The sequence below is a fragment of the Triticum aestivum genome, chromosome 1D (assembly GCF_018294505.1).
Source record: "Triticum aestivum cultivar Chinese Spring chromosome 1D, IWGSC CS RefSeq v2.1, whole genome shotgun sequence".
Classification (NCBI taxonomy): domain Eukaryota; kingdom Viridiplantae; phylum Streptophyta; class Magnoliopsida; order Poales; family Poaceae; genus Triticum; species Triticum aestivum.
In genome coordinates, this window is record NC_057796.1 from 485,194,874 (window position 1) to 485,213,156 (window position 18,283).

Genomic DNA, 18,283 nt, shown 5'->3' on the forward strand with positions numbered 1-18,283 from the left:
AGGGAGCCTGCACCCCGTTGATCCAGCCGTCGACAAGGATTGTTACGTCGAACCAGGTTGGGACAGAGGAGGATCAGACGGCCGTTTGGGGCATTCCGAAAAGCTTTCCACTAACGCAGAGGCCACCGGTGGACGCCTGTCACTCCCTGCAGCTAGTTTGGGCACGGACAAGCATGGGCGCTGGCCGTGCCCAGGCTGCCCACGACCCGTCAGGCTCCGACTTTGATTTCATTTTGGCAATGTCTGGATTGTTGAATTGTGATTTGTTTTGCTATGTCATATATGTTTCAAACTGTTGAACTATGATGCCTTTGTATCGTATGATTGACGTGCATGGATTGCATGGATTTTTTCCATAAGGGCTAGCTTTTATTGACTCAAAATGAAGCATCAAGTGGATACAAACACAATGAGCACACACCCGGCCTCTGCATAACTAGAATACACACGACCAATACCAACGCACACACACACACAAGTAAGCACGCCAGCAAAGAGCAAAGTCATACAAGACCAAAGCTATGCCTAAGCGAGAAAAAGGAAAAAGGAAAAACCCAAAGCGATCTGAACAACGATCGACAAACTATGCCAACAACCATATCCACACCAACAACCTTTTGACACCATAAGGACACCGAGGTTCTTCAACAACAACGCCTTCACGAAGGGAACAACGCTCAAGCGCCATCGTCACTGGATCCAACAAATGCCAGATTCTAGGCTTTCACCCTAAAGAAGAAGTCTGAGCATATCCGAGCAATGCCTTCAACAAGGTAACGACGCAAAAACATCTCCATTGCCAGGCATAACCAACTAAGGTCAGACCTAGGTTTTTAACCCCGGAGCTCTAGAGCGGGTACCCGTGAAGCACCACCACAACGAAGTAAATTGTGTGTTATCGCCACCACTATTCCACGATCATAACAACTTCATGTGTTGGGCTAGAAATCCCAGCGCCGTCGTTGCACAACAATATCATGTGTGTCAAGTCACCGTCGATAGATTGTATCTCATTGTCGAAGACAAACTGGCCAGAGTGAGAACCGTGAATACTCACGAGGAAGTCCTTCAGCTGCATCCCACAACCATGCCAATAAGATCATTTGATAGCAGCCACCAGATCTGAAAGAGAAAATTCTCATGAAGATCCTTCGATGACCAGCACAATCCGCAACTCCAGAGGCCAACTGATGCCAGCACGGTTAGGCTTGAAGGAGACCGTTGCCGGCAGCGTCGTCCATGTGGAGACCGCCCCCATAGGTTGGACAGAGGCCAACGAGGCCTCCATCCAACGCCAAGCCAGAGCCTGCCACCACACGGATCATCACCAACGATGAAGCGCATGCAGCAGCCGCACCGGCGCTGGCCACATGGATCTGGACAAACGGGCAAGAAATCACTCCTTGGGTTGTCCAAGTCTCGCCCTGGCGACCTCCGGCCAGACCCGTCAGATTGGAACCACCGCTCATCAACAAAGATTCACAACCAGCAGGCCATAATCCCGCATCGTAGGGATCTAGCGGTGGCGGAGCTACGTAGTTGACCTGTAGCAGGACATACGACGTAGCCGAGGCAGCAGAACGGATCTCGTGATGATCAGTTGTACAATCACCTAGGAGAGAATCAGCGAAGGAGAGAGAGAGAGATCCCGCCACCACCGGCGACCGCGCGGGGCTTTGCCCCGGAGGTGCTGACCGACGGCGGTGAGGGGGAGAGGCCGGGGAGGGGGTTGCTGCGGTGGTGGCGGTGGTGCTGCCCGAGTCGCCCGTAATGAGCGACACGACGATTGCATGGATTTGAAGATCCACATTGAGGTGTGTAGATGTGCGGCAGGATCACATTAAGGGCCTCTTTCATTCGCAGGATTCTAAAAATATAGGAAAAGAAAACGTATAGGATTGGAATGTTATGGTCATCTCACTCCTTCAATTAGCTGAGTGCATCGTAACTATGCAGAGGCCGGGTGTGTGCTCATTGTATTATGTATCCTGCTCCTGATGCTCCATTTTGAGTCAATAAAATCCACCATTTGTCGGAAAAAAATCTCAATCCTACAAAATTTAGGTTGTTTGATTGCATTATAGGAAAAACAAATGATTCTTTTCAAAGATGTTTGAATGGATGCTATAAATCCTTTGAGAAATAGTAAAAAAATCTTAAGAAAATTTTCTATAGTATTCAATTCTACGGGTCAAACGGCCAACATAGAAAAATATTATTTTAATCCACCAAAATTACTAAAAAGGTCCTTTAAATCACGGCCGCCCTAAGTGGCACACGGGACCTACTCTTTTCCTCGTTGTCCAATGCATCCATGTATCACTAGTACATGTCTACATCCACTTTCTACCCCCGTCGAATGATGCGTTTAGCATCGTTGGAAGGCGTGTGAAGATTTGTCACCGTCGGATATTGAGGGATTCGGTCGGCGCTGGTCCTCAGTGGATCTATTTGGTTACGGTCTTTGTTCGTCTTCGTCCGTGTGTATACAGGTTTGATCCTTCTGATCTATGAATTTCTTCATCAGCGATGGTTGCTACTCTGGTGCGCTGGTCCTATGGGGCCTTAGCACGACGACTTCCTAATTGTCTACTACAACAAGGTTTGCCCAGCTCCGGTGAGGGAAAGGTGATGATGGCGGCGCGCCTACGGCTCGCTCCAGTGCTTGTAGTCGTCACTAGGTGGTCCGAAGACATGGTTGTAATATTGATCACCTCTGTTGCTCTTTGTACCGTCACGATTGAAAATGAATAGATTGAAAGTTTCTCAAAAAAAAATTAATTACTTTATGCAAGGTGAACTTTTGAAAAGGGGTTGCAACCCACCCGTCACCGGACAAGCTTGCGCCTCGCCTTCTACCTTGTAGAGGTAGACCCGTGCCTGCGCTCCATCGGCGACGCCATCGCCGCCACCACTACCGACCGCCTTGAGCTCACCTTACGGACTGCATACGGTGTCGAGTTCGGCGAGTACGATCAACGCCTTGCATCGTTCATGGCGTCCTTCCCCACCGCCTTCGCCCGGCTCACCAACATCACCCTCCACGAGTTCGTCTTCGCCACCAGCTCGGAGATCACCGGTCTCCTTGACGCCTGTCATGGCCTAGAGCTCCTTTCCTTGACCAGCTGCAGATGTTTGGACTCCGTTGTGGAGAAATTGGAAATCGACGCTCCCAGCTCGTCGCTCTTGGCCTTGGAACTCCATGACTGCTTCTTCCACGGTGTCGAGCTGACCAGACTCCCGAAACTTGAGCGCCTTCTGTGCGATGACTTGACGTTGGTCCACAGCATGCGGTTCAGCTCTGTTCCTCTCCTTCGTGCCATAAGCCTGTCGGCACAGCATCTGCAATCCTACATTGACAATCCAGCATTGCTCTCTCCGGCATTCAATAACCTCACACATGTTTCTCTTTGCTACATACGTATCCTCGACATGGCCTGGATTATTTCTGTTCTAGACGCTGCGCCCTTCATTAAAGGAAATTTTATGATTTTTTTTTTTTGAAAAAAAATTTGCAAATTTTTTTTAAATTTTTTTTATTTTCAAATTTCTGAATTATTTTAACCTTTAATCTCTAATCACCACCCCTCATCATTGCTCAATTTATCCTCTAATCTCTAATCACCCCTCATCATTTCAAATCATCTAACTTCCCGGACGGTCACCCATCCTCTCACTACTACAGCCGGAGCACGCTTAACTTTCGGGTTCTATTCTCCCTCGTTTCCAAGTCTGCACTTGTTGTTTTTCTGACAATAGTAAGATGTCAATTCTATTAACCCTCAGCAATTTAGCTTGAGCAGGAAGTGACACATTTCACTGTTTGAGTTTGAAACTATTGTTTTAAAAAACAATAATTATTTAGTAAACACTAATATTTCTGGAATAATTAGTTTGACCATTGTTTGACCACTGTTTGACCACAGTTTGACCAGATTTGACCAAAATTCAAAAAAACTGAAATAATTATTTAGTAACACTAATATTCTAGAATAATTAGTTTGACCATTGTTTGACCACAGTTTGACCACAATTTGAAATTTTTTGAATTTTTTTGCCTCTCTAGATCTTAAAAGCCCCGTATCTTTTTTTCATTTAGGTTTTTGAGGATTGGACTTCATCCTTAATTCCATCCAATATCCTTGAGGCACCATCTATGGACAAAACCTTCAAATATATCTCACTGAAAACATTAGTCCATAGAGATTGTCATTCAATTACCAAAACCACACTTAGGGGCTACATGCCCTTTCAATCTCCCCCATTTTGGTAATTGATGACAATCTCAACAAGAGGGTTTATATAATGAATTTAAAACAAGTATGCAATCTATCCGATAATAAATTGAATACTTGAGGTGGTTTTGATAGCCTCAAATATCACAAAGATAATTGATGTTATCAAAACGGGTTGTACTAGCATCGAAATACTACACAAGAATTTGATACTAGTAGAACCACGCTATATAGAGCAAACTCCCCCACAATATGTGCATGGAAGAACTTGGTGGAGTTTCCTCTATATACACATCCATGCAACAACCACAACAAATGTAGATATGCATGAACCAACCTACTTCACCTAAACCCTCTAAACTTCTCCCCCATTGGCAACAAGTGCCAAAATGGAGAAAAAATCTAGAAGACCAATATAGTATGAGTTCCTCCTTAATTTGTGCATTTCTCATATTGTGAGTGGAATCAAATGCACATATCCAGTTACGAAGGGATATGCACTTTCTCATGTGTATAAGTTTCTTACGTGGCCAATAATCATCAAGATGAGCATCCACAAAGAAACTTGCACACACAAAAAGATACAAAAGATAAGAACATGATATCCAAGAATGAATCCATTATTTATACAAACTTGATCTTAGCGTAGGGCTTTGTCGCATGGCACATGGCACAAGGCACATGGCGCAAACTGATCTCATTTGTATAAAAATGAATTACTAAGCATGAGAGCAAATACCACAACCAAAAAGATTGTTTCTTGCAATTTTATCAATATTGCACATAAGAGCACTTTGAGGAATGGGTATGCAATAAATTGCTTAATTGGCATATTTGGGATAAGTGAACCATGAGCATGGTTTTATAGATCCCCATGATATGCTTCTTCTCAAAAGTCTCATAGATGCAATAAGGAGGTTTAAGCTGTTGCAAGAAACACAAACTCAACAAGTACTAAACATGCCATGATGCAACATACACAATGTTGACTCTAATTTAAACAAACGCATGAAGTAAGTACTTGTTATCGAGAGAGCATTGGTTCAAGGGGCCCTTGATCTAGCCCATGAACATGAGGGACTTGATCTTGTTCTTGGATAGGTAAACGATCTCCCATAGCATCTTGCTCTTGTGTTGGGGGTGATGACTTCCCTTGTGGTGGATCCACAAGAGGGGCTCTTACTCGTTCTTCTTCTACATGGACAAGGGGTGTTTCTTGTGGAAGAATATGACCAATCCCCATTGTACTTGTAGCTTGGGAAGGAGCCTCATCACCTACAACACTTGAAACAAATTGCTCCGCATGGAAGCTGTTATTCTCATCACACTCCACATTCACCAAACCGTCTAGGATGCGGAGGCCTCCAAGACTAATAAACTCACGGGCTCACACTCGAACAAATCGATGCAGGGAGCTCAAACCAATGCAACAAATGCAATGCAAGGTCAAGCAACAAATGCTCAACTCACTCTCTCAATCTCATAAGATGCACTCTTGAAAGTAGGAGATTGAAGAGAGGGGATGCTTTGGATATGATCAACAAATGGCTCACTAATCCATCCACAAATTCCCCTTCACATAGAGGGGAGATAGGGGTTTGGGAGAGGTGGAGAGAGGCTCAAAATGGTGTTTAGAATGTGTGTGAACTAACCCCCAACCGGTGGGAGGAAAGGGCCCTTAAATAGCCAAACTCCGAAACTAGCCGTTGGGGCTCCAACGGGCATTTCCTGGGCACCCCGTGCGCACGGGGGTTGAGACCCCGGGTGCACGGGGTCCCGTGTGCACGGTACGAGCCCGTGTGCACGGAGTACCCAGAATTCTGGACACCCCGTGCGCACGGGGGTCAAAGACCCCGTGCACACGGGGTCCCCAGGACAGCCAGCAGCAGCCCACTAAAACATCGATAACTTGGGCATACGGACTCCGAATTCGATGATCTTGGGCTCGTTTTGAAGCTATGGAAAAGCCCAAGGTCCTCACATAGAGAACCACCCAAGATCAACAAGAAAGAATGATGCAAGTAATGCAAAGGTTTGAGCTCTCTACATGCGACGTGATCAAGCTACTTGCCCGAGAGTCCCTCTTAATAGTACGGCTATCAAACCTATAATCCGGTCTCCCACCAAGCACTATGAGACCGGCAAAACTAGGAAAACCTAGCTAAGGTATACCTTTGCCTTGCACATTCAACTTGAGCTTGATGATGACTTTAATGCTTGCCTCAAGTTGGAATCCCTTTCTTGTCCACGACCACTTGGTGAAGATAATCGAATTGCTTCCTCATGATGCAATGAGGGAAGCCTTATCTCAAGCCCATCTTCACATGCACATTATCATGATGTGGACCGCAAGCTTCAAAGCATATAACCTCCGGCTTCTCATCTTGCACCTGGACTCCCCGAACTCGATGACCATCACCACTTGATGTCATCTCATCTTGCACTTGGACTCCTCGAATCCGATGACCATCACCACTTGATGTCATCCACACATAGGCTACACGAGATCTTTCCTTTTGATGCAAGCCTATGAGAAACACCTAACCCACAAAGACATAACAAACATATAGCATGGGTTAGGTAACAAAGCACAATTCATAATTACTTACCATACCACTAGATCACTTGATCTCACGTGGTACATTGTTTGTGCTTTGTGAGTTGACCACTTAGATATAATCTTCGAGCTTCATCTTGGTCAACCAACATCTTTACTTCAAGCTCCATCTTGGTTTCTTGAAAGCCACAATGAACTCTTCATTTCACTTCATTGCTTCAAGACAATATCACCAAAGACTCTTTCATGACCATATCAAGTTCCACTATGAATATCATCTTGGTCACCACTTGCCCTTCTAAAAACTCCATCCCAAACTCTTGAGAGGCATAATGAATTCGTCACTCTAGTTGCTTGCTTCAAGAATTGATCAACATGATCTTGTCTTGAGAGGCATAATGAATTCTTCACTCTAGTTGCTTGCTTCAAGGCTTGATCAACCGAAACCCAACACATGAGCTCATCATGATCTTGTCTTGAAACCATAACTCGAATTCTTCTCTTTGATTATTCTCTCAAGCCTTGATCCTCAGAAGACCAACTTGAAACCTCGCTGGATATGGAATCTCGAGAGCCAACACCTAGGCCCCGTGAGCACGGGGTATCCAGAGAGTTGACACTCGACCCCGTGCGCACGGTATAAGCCCGTGTGCATGGGGTATCCAGAGAGGGATACCATGAGGACTTCTTTGGATGCTTTGATGGCAATCTTCACAAAACAACCCAAAGAACTTCAAGCATCACTATGGAACATATCTTCATATAAGATCCAATGCACTTGATGCTCCATAGGAATTGTCATTTAATACCAAAGCTTAGAGCAAATATAACTTCATCTATATGGACTTCATCCTTGATTCCATCCAATATCCTTGAGGCACCATCTATGGACAAAACCTTCAAATATATCTCACTGAAAACATTAGTCCATAGAGATTGTCATTCAATTACCAAAACCACACTTAGGGGCTACATGCCCTTTCAGTACCTTAAAGTGGTGGTTTGTTTTATTTCGCTAACGGAGCTCATGAGATTTTCTGTTGAGTTTTGTGTTGTGAAGTTTTCAAGTTTTTGGGTAAAGAGTTGATGGATTATGGAACAAGGAGTGGCAAGAGCCTAAGATTGGGGATGCCCAAGGCACCCCAAGGTAAATTCAAGGACAACCAAAAGCCTAAGCTTGGGGATGCCCCGGAAGGCATCCCCTCTTTCGTCTTCGTCCGTCGGTAACTTACTTGATGCTATATTTTTATTCACCACATGATATGTGTTTTGCTTGGAGCGTCTTGTATGATTTGAGTCTTTGCTTTTTAGTTTGCCACAGTCATCCTTGCTGTACACACCTTTTGGGAGAGACACACATGATTCGGAATTTATTAGAATACTCTATGTGCTTCACTTATATCTTTTGAGCTAAATAGTTTTGCTCTAGTGCTTCACTTATATCTTTTTAGAACACGGTGGTGGTTCATTTCATAGAAATTATTGATCTCTCATGCTTCACTTATATTATTTTGGTAGTCCTACAAAACAGCTTGGTCCTAATATAATAGGCATCCAAGATAGGTATAATAGAAACTATCATACAAAGTGCATCGAATATTAAGAGAAGTTTGATTCTTTATGATTGTTTTGAGATATGAAGATGGTGATATTAGAGTCATGCTAGTTGAGTAGTTGTGGATTTGAGAAATACTTGTTCTAAAGTTTGTGATTCCCGTAGCATGCACGTATGGTGAACCGTTATGTGATGAAGTCGGAGCATGATTTATTTATTGATTGTCTTCCTTATGAGTGGTGGTCGGGGACGAGCGATGGTCTTTTCCTACCAATCTATCCCCCTAGGAGCATGCGTGTAGTACTTTGTTTCGATAACTAATAGATTTTTGCAATAAGTATGTGAGTTCTTTATGACTAATGTTGAGTCCATGGATTATACACACTCTCACCCTTCCACCATTGCTAGCCTCTCTAATACCGCACACCTTTCGCAAAACAGCCACCATACCTACCTATCATGGCATTTCCATAGCCATTGCAAGATATATTGCCATGCAACTTACCACCGTTCCGTTTATTATGACACGCTCCATCATTGTCATATTGCTTTGCATGATCATGTAGTTGACATCGTCTTTGTGGCAAAGCCACCGTTCACGATTTTCATACATGTCACTCTTGATTCATTGCATATCCCGGTACACTGCCGGAGGCATTCACATAGAGTCATATTTTGTTCTAAGTATTGAGTTGTAAGTAAATAAAAGTGTGATGATTATCATTATTAGAGCATTGTCCCAAGTGAGGAAAGGATGATAGAGACTATGATTCCCCCACAAGTCGGGATGAGACTCCGGACTAAATAAATAAAAAGAGAAAGAAAAGAGGCCAAAAAAGAGAAAGAAAAAAAGGGAGAAGGCCCAAATAAAAAATGAGAGAAAAAGAGAGAAGGGACATTGTTACTATCCTTTTACCACACTTGTGCTTCAAAGTAGCACCAACATCTTCATGATAGAGAGTCTCCTATGTTGTCACTTTCATATACTAGTGGGAGTTTTACATTATAGAACTTGGCTTGTATATTCCAATGATGGGCTTCCTCAAAATGCCCTAGGTCTTCGTGAGCAAGCGAGTTGGATGCACACCCATTTAGTTTCTTTTGTTGAGCTTTCATACACTTATAGCTCTAGTGCATCCGTTGCATGGCAATCCCTACTCACTCACATTGATATCTATGGATGGGCATCTCCATAGCCCGTTGATACGCCTAGTTGATGTGAGACTATCTTCTCCTTTTTTTGTCTTCTCCACAACCACCATTCTATTCCACATATAGTGCTATGTCCATGACTGACGCTCATGTATTGCGTGAAGATTGAAAAAGTTTGAGAACATCAAAAGTATGAAACAATTGTTTGGCTTGTCATCGGGGTTGTGCATGATTTAAATATTTTTGTGTGATGAAGATAGAGCATAGCCAGACTATATGATTTTGTAGGGATAACTTTCTTTGGCCATGTTATTTTGAGAAGACATGATTGCTTTATTAGTATGCTTGAAGTATTATTATTTTTATGTCAATATTAAACTTTTTATCTTGAATCTTTCGGATCTGAACATTCATGCCACAATAAAGAAAATTACATTGAGAATTATGCTAGGTAGCATTCCACATCAAAAATTCTGTTTTTATCATTTACCTACTCGAGGACGAGCAGGAATTAAGCTTGGGGATGCTTGATACGTCTCCAACGTATCTATAATTTTTGATTGTTCCATGCTGTTATATATTCTGTTTTGGATGTTTAATGGGCTTTATTATTCACTTTTATATTATTTTTGGGACTAACCTACTAGCCCAAGGCCCAGTGCAAATTGCTGTTTTTTTTGCCTATTTCAATGTTTCACAGAAAAGGAATATCAAACGGAATGAAACCTTCGGGAGAGTGATTTTTGGAACAAACATGATCCAGAGGACTTGGAGTGGACGTTAAGAAATAAACGAGGAGGCCACGAGGCAGGGAGGCGCGCCTCCCCCCATGGGCGCACCCCCACCCTCATGGGCCCCTCGTGGCTCCCCTGACCTACTTCCTTCGCCTATATATACTCATATACCCTCAAAACATCCAGGCGCACCACGAAACCCTATTTCCACCGCCGCAACTCTCTGTACCCGTGAGATCCCATCTTGGGGCCTTTTTCGGTGCTCCGCCGGAGGGGGAATCGATCACGGAGGGCTTCTACATCAACACCATGGCCTCTCCGATGATGTGTGAGTAGTTTACCTCAGACCTTCGGGTCCATAGTTATTAGCTAGATGGCTTCTTCTCTCTGTTTGGATCTCAATACAAAGTTCTCCTCGATCTTCGTGGAGATCTATTCGATGTAACTCTTTTTGCGGTGTGTTTGTCGAGATCCGATGAATTGTGGGTTTATGATCAAGATTATCTATGAACAATATTTGAATCTCCTTTGAATTCTTTTATGTATGATTTGATATCTTTGCAAGTCTCTTCGAATTATCAGTTTGGTTTGGCCTACTAGATTGATCTTTCTTGCAATGGGAGAAGTGCTTAGCTTTGGGTTCAATCATGCGGTGCTCGATCCCAGTGACAGAAGGGGAAACGACATGTATTGTATTGTTGCCATCGAGGATAAAAAGATGGGGTTTATATCATATTGCTTGAGTTTATCCCTCTACATCATGTCATCTTGCCTAATGCGTTACTCTGTTCTTATGAACCTAATACTCTAGATGCATGATGGATAGCGGTCGATGTGTGGAGTAATAGTAGTAGATGCAGAATCGATTCGGTCTACTTGTCGCGGACGTGATGCCTATATACATGATCATGCCTAGATATTCTCATAACTATGCACTATTCTATCAATTGCTCGACAGTAATTTGTTCACCCACCATAATACTTATGCTATCTTGAGAGAAGCCACTAGTGAAACCTATGGCCCCCGGGTCTATTCTCCATCATAGAAGTTTCCAATCTATTTTATTTTGCACTCTTTACTTTTCATCTTTATCATAAAATACCAAAAATATTATCTTATCATCTCTATCAGATCTCACTTTTGCAAGTGGCCGTGAAAGGATTGACGACCCCTTTATCGCGTTGGTTGCAAGGTTCTTATTTGTTTGTGTAGGTACGAGGGACTTGCGTGTGGTCTCCTACTGGATTGATACCTTGGTTCTCAAAAACTGAGGGAAATACTTACGCTACTTTGCCATCACCCTTTCCTCTTCAAGGGAATACCAACGCAGTGCTCAAGTGGTAGCATGCATCCTGAATCAACCTCCGGACGTGACGGGGCGGGCGGCCCACGCGGGGCTGACGCGAGCCAATCTCCGTCTGCCACGCGCGCCGCGGGCCTGTGGGGTTCTGATAGCCTGGCTCGGCTGTCCCCCACTCAGGCGCAACAGCTCCAGCCAGCTGCGGCCCCCACCTCCAACATGGGCGCTGCTGGTTCGCCCGGGCTGTCTGCCAGCGAACCCCTCTCGGGATCGAGGGCGGGCACATCTGGCGCGGGATCTCCCTCGGGATCGAGTCCCGCTAGGACTGGGTGATCGGGCGTGGGATCTTCTGCGGCCGAGTCGGATGTGCCTGCTCCACGTCCTCCATGCACCAGTACAAGGTTACAAACAGGGAAAATTCAGCCTGTCAGTTACAAAAAAAATTGAAGTTTGGACTGACATGTAGCACAGGAGAACCACATTCTGTTGAGGAAGCTTTGGCAGATCCGAAATGGAGTAAGGCCATGGAAGAAGAATATATGGCCTTGAGGAAAAACAATACTTGGCACTTGGTTCCATGTGGTCAAGGTAAAATTTTGATAGATTGTAAGTGGGTGTACAAAATTAAGAAAAAAAGCAGATGGAACAATTGATAGGTATAAAGCTAGATTGGTAGCTAAAAGTTTTAAACAAAGATATGGCATAGATTATGAGGACACCTTTAGTTCGGCTGTTAAAGCTGCTTCTATCAGATTGGTTTTGTCTATTGCTGTGTCTAGGAGATGGAGCCTAAGACAGTTGGACTACAGAATGCGTTTTTGCATGGTATTCTGGAAGAGGAGGTTTACATGAAACAACCACCTGAGTTTGAGAACAAGAATGCACTGTTTCATGTGTGCAAACTTGACAAGACTCTTTATGGTCTGAAACGGGCGCCAAGAGCATGGTATTCTCGATTAAGCGTGAAGTTGCAAGATATTGGTTTTGTTTCTTCCAAGTCTGACACTTCATTATTTATTTATAATAAATTTAATACAACAATGTATATATATGTTGATGATATCATCGTCACTAGTGCATCTGATGAGGCAGTGACAACACTTCTGAAGGATATAGGCTCAGAGTTTGCATTGAAGGACTTGGGAGATCTTAACTTCTGAAGGATATAGGCTCAGAGTCTGCATGAAGGTGAGCTCCTGAATCAGGAAGATAGCACTCGGTATAGAAGCATGATTGGTGCCTTGCAATATTTAACTCTTACTAGACCAGATATCTCCTTTGTTGTAAACAAAGTATGTCAGTTTCTGCATGCACCTACCACTCTTCATTGGACAGCTGCTAAGCGTATTCTCAGATATGTCAGCAACACAGCTGGCTTTGGACGAACGATTAGCAAATCTCATTCCACCCTTATCAGTCCATTTATTGATGCTGACAGGGCTGGCAGTCTTGATGACAGGAGGTCAACAGGAGGTTTTGCAATATTCGTTGGTCCAAATCTAGTATCATGGTGTGCTAAGAAATAGGCAACGGTTTCCAGGTCTAGTACAGAGGCTGAATATAAAGCTTTGGCGGATGCCACTGCAGAGATTATCTAGATACAGTCTATACTCAAGGAACTTGGTGTGAAACAGGTTCAGGCTCCTTATCTTTGGTGTGATAACTTGGGTACTACATACCTTTCTGCAAATCCAGTGTTCGATGCTCGAACAAAGCATATTGAGATAGATTTTCATTTTGTGAGAGAACGTGTTGCTTGCAAATAGTTGGACATCCGTTTTATTCATTCAAAATATCATATTGCAGATGGTGTTACCAAGGCATTGCTCATAAAGAGTTTTGAAGAGTTCAAGTATAATCTCAACTTGACCAAGTTGTGATTAAGGGGGTGTGTTAAACATATCTTCTGTAGTCAGGCGCTTCAGGTAGTTAGGGTCATGTTGTTGTAGAGATGGACTTGCATGTTGTTTAGATCTTCTCTCTCTCTCTCTCTCTCTCTCTCTCTCTCTCTCTCTCTCTCTCTCTCTCTCCAAGTTACAATCTCAACTGTATGCGCCCTATGGGATAAGCCCCATCGTAACAATAAATACTCACGTGGCCCTCCACGGAGGGTAGAACGCTTCCACCATATTTTCTACACATCACACCATTTATGATACTCCTATATAGATAGTCTTAGCTAACCAGTAGCTATGGGATCACCAAAGTCAAGTAAACCCTTCCTCTTATGTTCCTGTGAACCTGGCCTAGAACTAACCTAGCCTCTCTCGTGGTGATGGTCCTTTTCACCTGCTAGCTAGGTCCTGCCTTATCTTGGGCGTCATGTTCTTCTCATCCTTTTGTAATCTTGTTACTTGTACGGGTTTCGGCCCGGTTTTCCTTATAAACGGGGTCAACTTGTTCAGGTTTTCAATCCGGTTTCCCTTATAAACTGGATCACTCTCTTGGCATAATGGCCACTTTGAGTAATATATTCAGGTGAAGGGACTCCTCTCCCGGTGATTTCTCAAAAAAAAAAAAAAAACTAACCCGAATGTGAGTACCTTTGACCGTACGTACATTACACTCATACCTGATTCCTTTTTTTCAAAAGGAATCCAAGGTACGAACTTTTACCGGCCTAGAGCATTATTAATGCTTGTCATTTTACTATTAAAATATTTTAACTATTAAAGTTTGATCCTCTTCGTTTATTGATCCTCTTCGTATTTTTTGTCAAAGTTTGAATTCATAGTTAAACATAGTTTCTGATGATATTATTTTTGCTACGTATAATTTATATATTATTTGTCAAAATATGGTACACTTTGACGTACTCTTAAAAAAACACCAGCAAACACACGTCAAGTATACACAATTAGTACTCCCTCCGTTTCTAAATATAAGTCTTTTTATAGATATTCCAATTGGGACAGCGTACGGCTGTATACAAACACATTTATAGCGTAGATTCACTCATTTTACTCCATATGTAATCTCTATTGAAATCTTTAAAAGAATTATATTTAAGAACAGAGAGAGTACTAGTAGCTTTCGAATTTGACTTGAGGGTGGAAAAAGGTTACACAAGGATATGTGAATGCACATCGACTAACACCTGTGGACGTACATCATTTACGTACTTTTTTTGTATGTACTTAGTACTAGTAGCTTGTGTGGAAAAGGTAAATCCACGGCGAACTTGAAGGTGGAAAAATGTTACGTCAGTGCAGTCCTAATTTGCAACTATGTGCAGAAAGTCTGCAAAGAAGAAAAAGAATGAAGAAAAAAATCTAAAGAACTCTATACAAGTACTACTAATAATCAACATAAGCTAGCCGTGCGTACATGCACCGTGTCTTGCACCGACCGTCTAACACTCTATTCTTCCATGCCCGTGCGCCACTGGAGACTCGCCGACACTGCTGCTCATCCTGGAGTTGGAGCCAGCATCATCGGAGTATGCACCCTGCTTGGAATTGGAACTGAAATTTGGGATGGAGAGAACAAGCTCCTTGACATCAGAGCCCGACGATCGAAGGTGCGCGAGGATCTTGCTAAACTTGGGCCTTCGCCGCGTGATGGCGATGGATACGTCGTTGGGGAAGAGGTCCTTGCGCACGAAGGCATGGTACATGGTGGTGGCTAGCACGCCGGTGACTGTGACAACAGCGATTCCTGACAATCCGACTGCCAGTGCCCGTGTCAACATGTTGTCTACCTCCGATGCATACAACACTGTCGCCAAGGCCACACTCGTCATCGGGAATGTGTATGCCCACCATGCCAGGGAGAACCTAAACCCCCGAAAGAGGTTGACGCGTACCACCAACGACACATAGAGGAATAGTGAGACAAAGTAAAGGAGCTTAGCACCATTGTTGAACTCGCCAGAGATCCTTGTCCACGCCATGGATGCAACACTAGGTGCGGCAACGAAAAGGAAGAACACTGGGTGGAGCTCCTTGGGGAGCTGCACGTTGGTGGGGAGCCGCTGATAGAGAGTGACGAAGAGCACGCCATAGTGGGCCAACCCGACAGCAAAGAAGAAGATGGGAAGCTCCCGGAGGCCCATCCTGGCGCCTAGCAGCGCACCGACAAAGTTGCCAACGACGGCAAGGTGGTTGGATGGGTTAGCCACCTTAGAGAGGCGTCGCTCGCCGCTAGACATCCATTGTCCGTAGATTTTAAGGTCGAGGCACAAGATGGGCGCCATGAGCACATACCAGACGGCGTGGTGGATTTCCCACACCGGATGTGGCAAACCCTTGACGAGGAAGAGGCAGGCGATCCATGGCGCGAAGAAGAAGTTGACGCGCACCGGGTGATGGAACTCACGGCGGACGGCCTCGAAGTAGAAGACGATCTTCAAGAGGTAGGTGATGGAGACGACCACCATGAGTGCGACGGAGACCCACCAGAGGACGTGGTTGACGACCGGGTGCACGTGAAGAAACTTGGTGGAGGGCTCTGTCTGCAGGGTCTTCCAGAGCATGGCCTGGCTGCTCACGCCAAGGCACATCCCAAAGGCGCTGATGGGGAACCGGAGCAGGAACGGCCATGTCTCGTCCTTAGGCAGCACCGCCACCTCGGTCGACTGCATGTTCATGTGGTCATTAGACACAAAGATTGTAATGGTGAAACTTTTTTGTGGAACGCTACACGGTTACGTGGTACGTACACGAAGGGTCTCGAGCTCGGGGCCTTCGAGCGCGGCGAAGTAGCGGTCGGCGGTGGGCACTTCATCGTCCTCGTCGGTGTCCTCTTCTGAGATCTTCGACGCTGCACCTTGTTCGACGTCGATATCCTGTGGCACCCCGCGGAGGTTGGAGAGCTGGCGCTCAAGGCGGCCAGAGAACGTCTTGAAGTGGTCAAACCGCCGGTCTCGCTCCCGCGTGCTGTCGCTCCGCAGCACCGTCGGCACCTCGCCGCCGCCTCTGACCACCAGGGACGGCTGCGAGTGGTGTCGAGCCTGCTTCAGCAGCTGCGGTACCGCCGGGTAGTGAACGAGCTCGACCTTCGACTCGCTCGGCGGCACCCGAGCAGCGCCCACGTCGGCGTCGTTTCCGCGGACGAACGGCGGCATGCCAAGCTGCGCGAGGTGGAGCCCCGACGGCGAGCCCGGCACGCTGAACGAGACGGAGCACGGCGTGTCAGCGTGAGAAGCCACGGCCGCGTCCTTGGCCGTCCTGCCCGCGCCACCGGCGGCCCGCGAGGGGACACGATCGAGAAGCGTTTCCGGGGACGGAGCACACCTCGGCTTGCCGTCTAGTACCCCCGCCACCTGGACTCTGACCTCCCTGGACGCCATGCTAACAACTCTCTCTTTCTCTCTGTGCTGTGCTGAAGACGCGTGAGCAGCCAGCAAGCTCCTGAAGACGCGTGCGAGTTGGCGGCGGGTGGCGAGTGAATGTATGTGCTTCGCAGCGTGTTCGTGGCTAGCTTATATACACACACATGGCCTGAGTGGAGGGCGCACGCGCGGCCAGCCAGTAAATGGATCGACCGACCGACCGGTGCTAGTGGCGCCGGCGGGCGGGCCGCTCAGGTCAGCGGCGCCGGCACGCACGTGGATGGAGGGAACACGAAGGTTCCAAGCATCACCGCACAGGCCGCACCGCACCTCGAAAAGCTACAGCTAAAGATATAGCGCGCGGTCGCGCCGTAGTTGTAGTATCTCAGAATGCGACGTCACCCCCGTCGTCGTCTTCACGTCCTCGGCCACCGATCGATCGGTCGAAGGAGACGAAATTCTTTGTGTGACACCTGGACTTTGACAGACGATGTGACGGAGAGAGCTCGATCCAACGAACATGTCTCGTGTGTTGGGGTGAGCCGGCAAGTGTGGATCGGCGTGGATAGATATTTCTGAGTCTGTTTTTACTTGAATAATAGTATAGCTGTATCAATTTGACTTAAATGATAGTAATACTAGGAGTACGACTGATTAGATTGGTGCAACGAAATGGTGCATATATGGGGCCCAGTCGTGCTCAAACGAGTAACACGTTTGTAAATTAAAACTATAATAGTATTTATCATGATTTTTATAGAATTATAGGTGTATAATAGTTTTCTCGAGATAACGGAAGGTTTCCATTAATCATATAAATACAATTGACTAAAGTTGGTGTGGGTGGTGGGGATGGTGGGTATTCTGAAATGTAGCACACAGTCTTTTTTGCGGGAATACTTCTGATCTATTCATCCTCAATCATGGCAGTACAACAAACACCAGAAACAAATAAAAATTAGATCTAGATCCGTAGACCACCTAACAACGACTACAAGCACTGAAGCGAGCCGAAGGCGCGCCCCTGTCATCGTGCACAACTTATTGTAGTAGACAGTCGAAAAGTCGTCGTGCTAAGGCCCCATAGGACCAGTGCACCACAACAGCAACCGCCGCCGATGAAGAATAACGTAGATTGGAGAGATCCAAACCGAAGACACACGAACGTAGACGAACAACGACGAGATCCGAGCAAATCCACCAAAGACAGATCCGCCTGAGACATACCTCCACATGTCCACCAACAATGCTAGACCCACTGCTGGAAGGGGGTAGGCGGGGAGACCTTTATTCCATCTTTAGAGAGCCGCCACCGTCTCGCCTTTCTGAATAGGACACAAACCCTAACAAAACTGAAAGAAACGATTAAAAACGAAGCCCTCCTGTCGGCCCTTGCTAGGATCCACCGCGCCCATGGCCCTAGGGCCAACGTAGATGAGGCGGACCTGCGGCGGCACCGACGAGATGCAGGAACCCT

The 18,283-nt window shown here is 45.6% G+C and overlaps 1 protein-coding gene across 1 annotated transcript; it reads right to left on the bottom strand.

Annotated features, from left to right (window-relative positions):
* Nucleotides 1-14,180: 14,180 nt before the first annotated feature.
* Nucleotides 14,181-16,905, bottom strand: LOC123183291 (S-type anion channel SLAH2). The gene is made up of 2 exons (XM_044596066.1): nucleotides 16,195-16,905; nucleotides 14,181-16,110 (listed from the first exon to the last, which is right to left on the bottom strand). The coding sequence occupies exons 1-2, from the start codon at nucleotides 16,822-16,824 to the stop codon at nucleotides 14,887-14,889; spliced, it is 1,854 nt and encodes a 617-aa protein (XP_044452001.1). The 5' UTR covers nucleotides 16,825-16,905; the 3' UTR covers nucleotides 14,181-14,886.
* Between the last annotated feature and the right edge of the window lie 1,378 nt (nucleotides 16,906-18,283).

Excerpts from the sequence above, each read along its gene's own strand:
- LOC123183291 (XM_044596066.1), bottom strand. The coding sequence starts at position 16,824 with ATGGCGTCCAGGGAGGTCAGAGTCCAGGTGGCGGGGGTACTAGACGGC. Across the intron at positions 16,111-16,194 it reads CCGAGCTCGAGACCCTTCGT|TCGACCGAGGTGGCGGTGCT; the intron begins GTACGTACCACG and ends ATGAACATGCAG.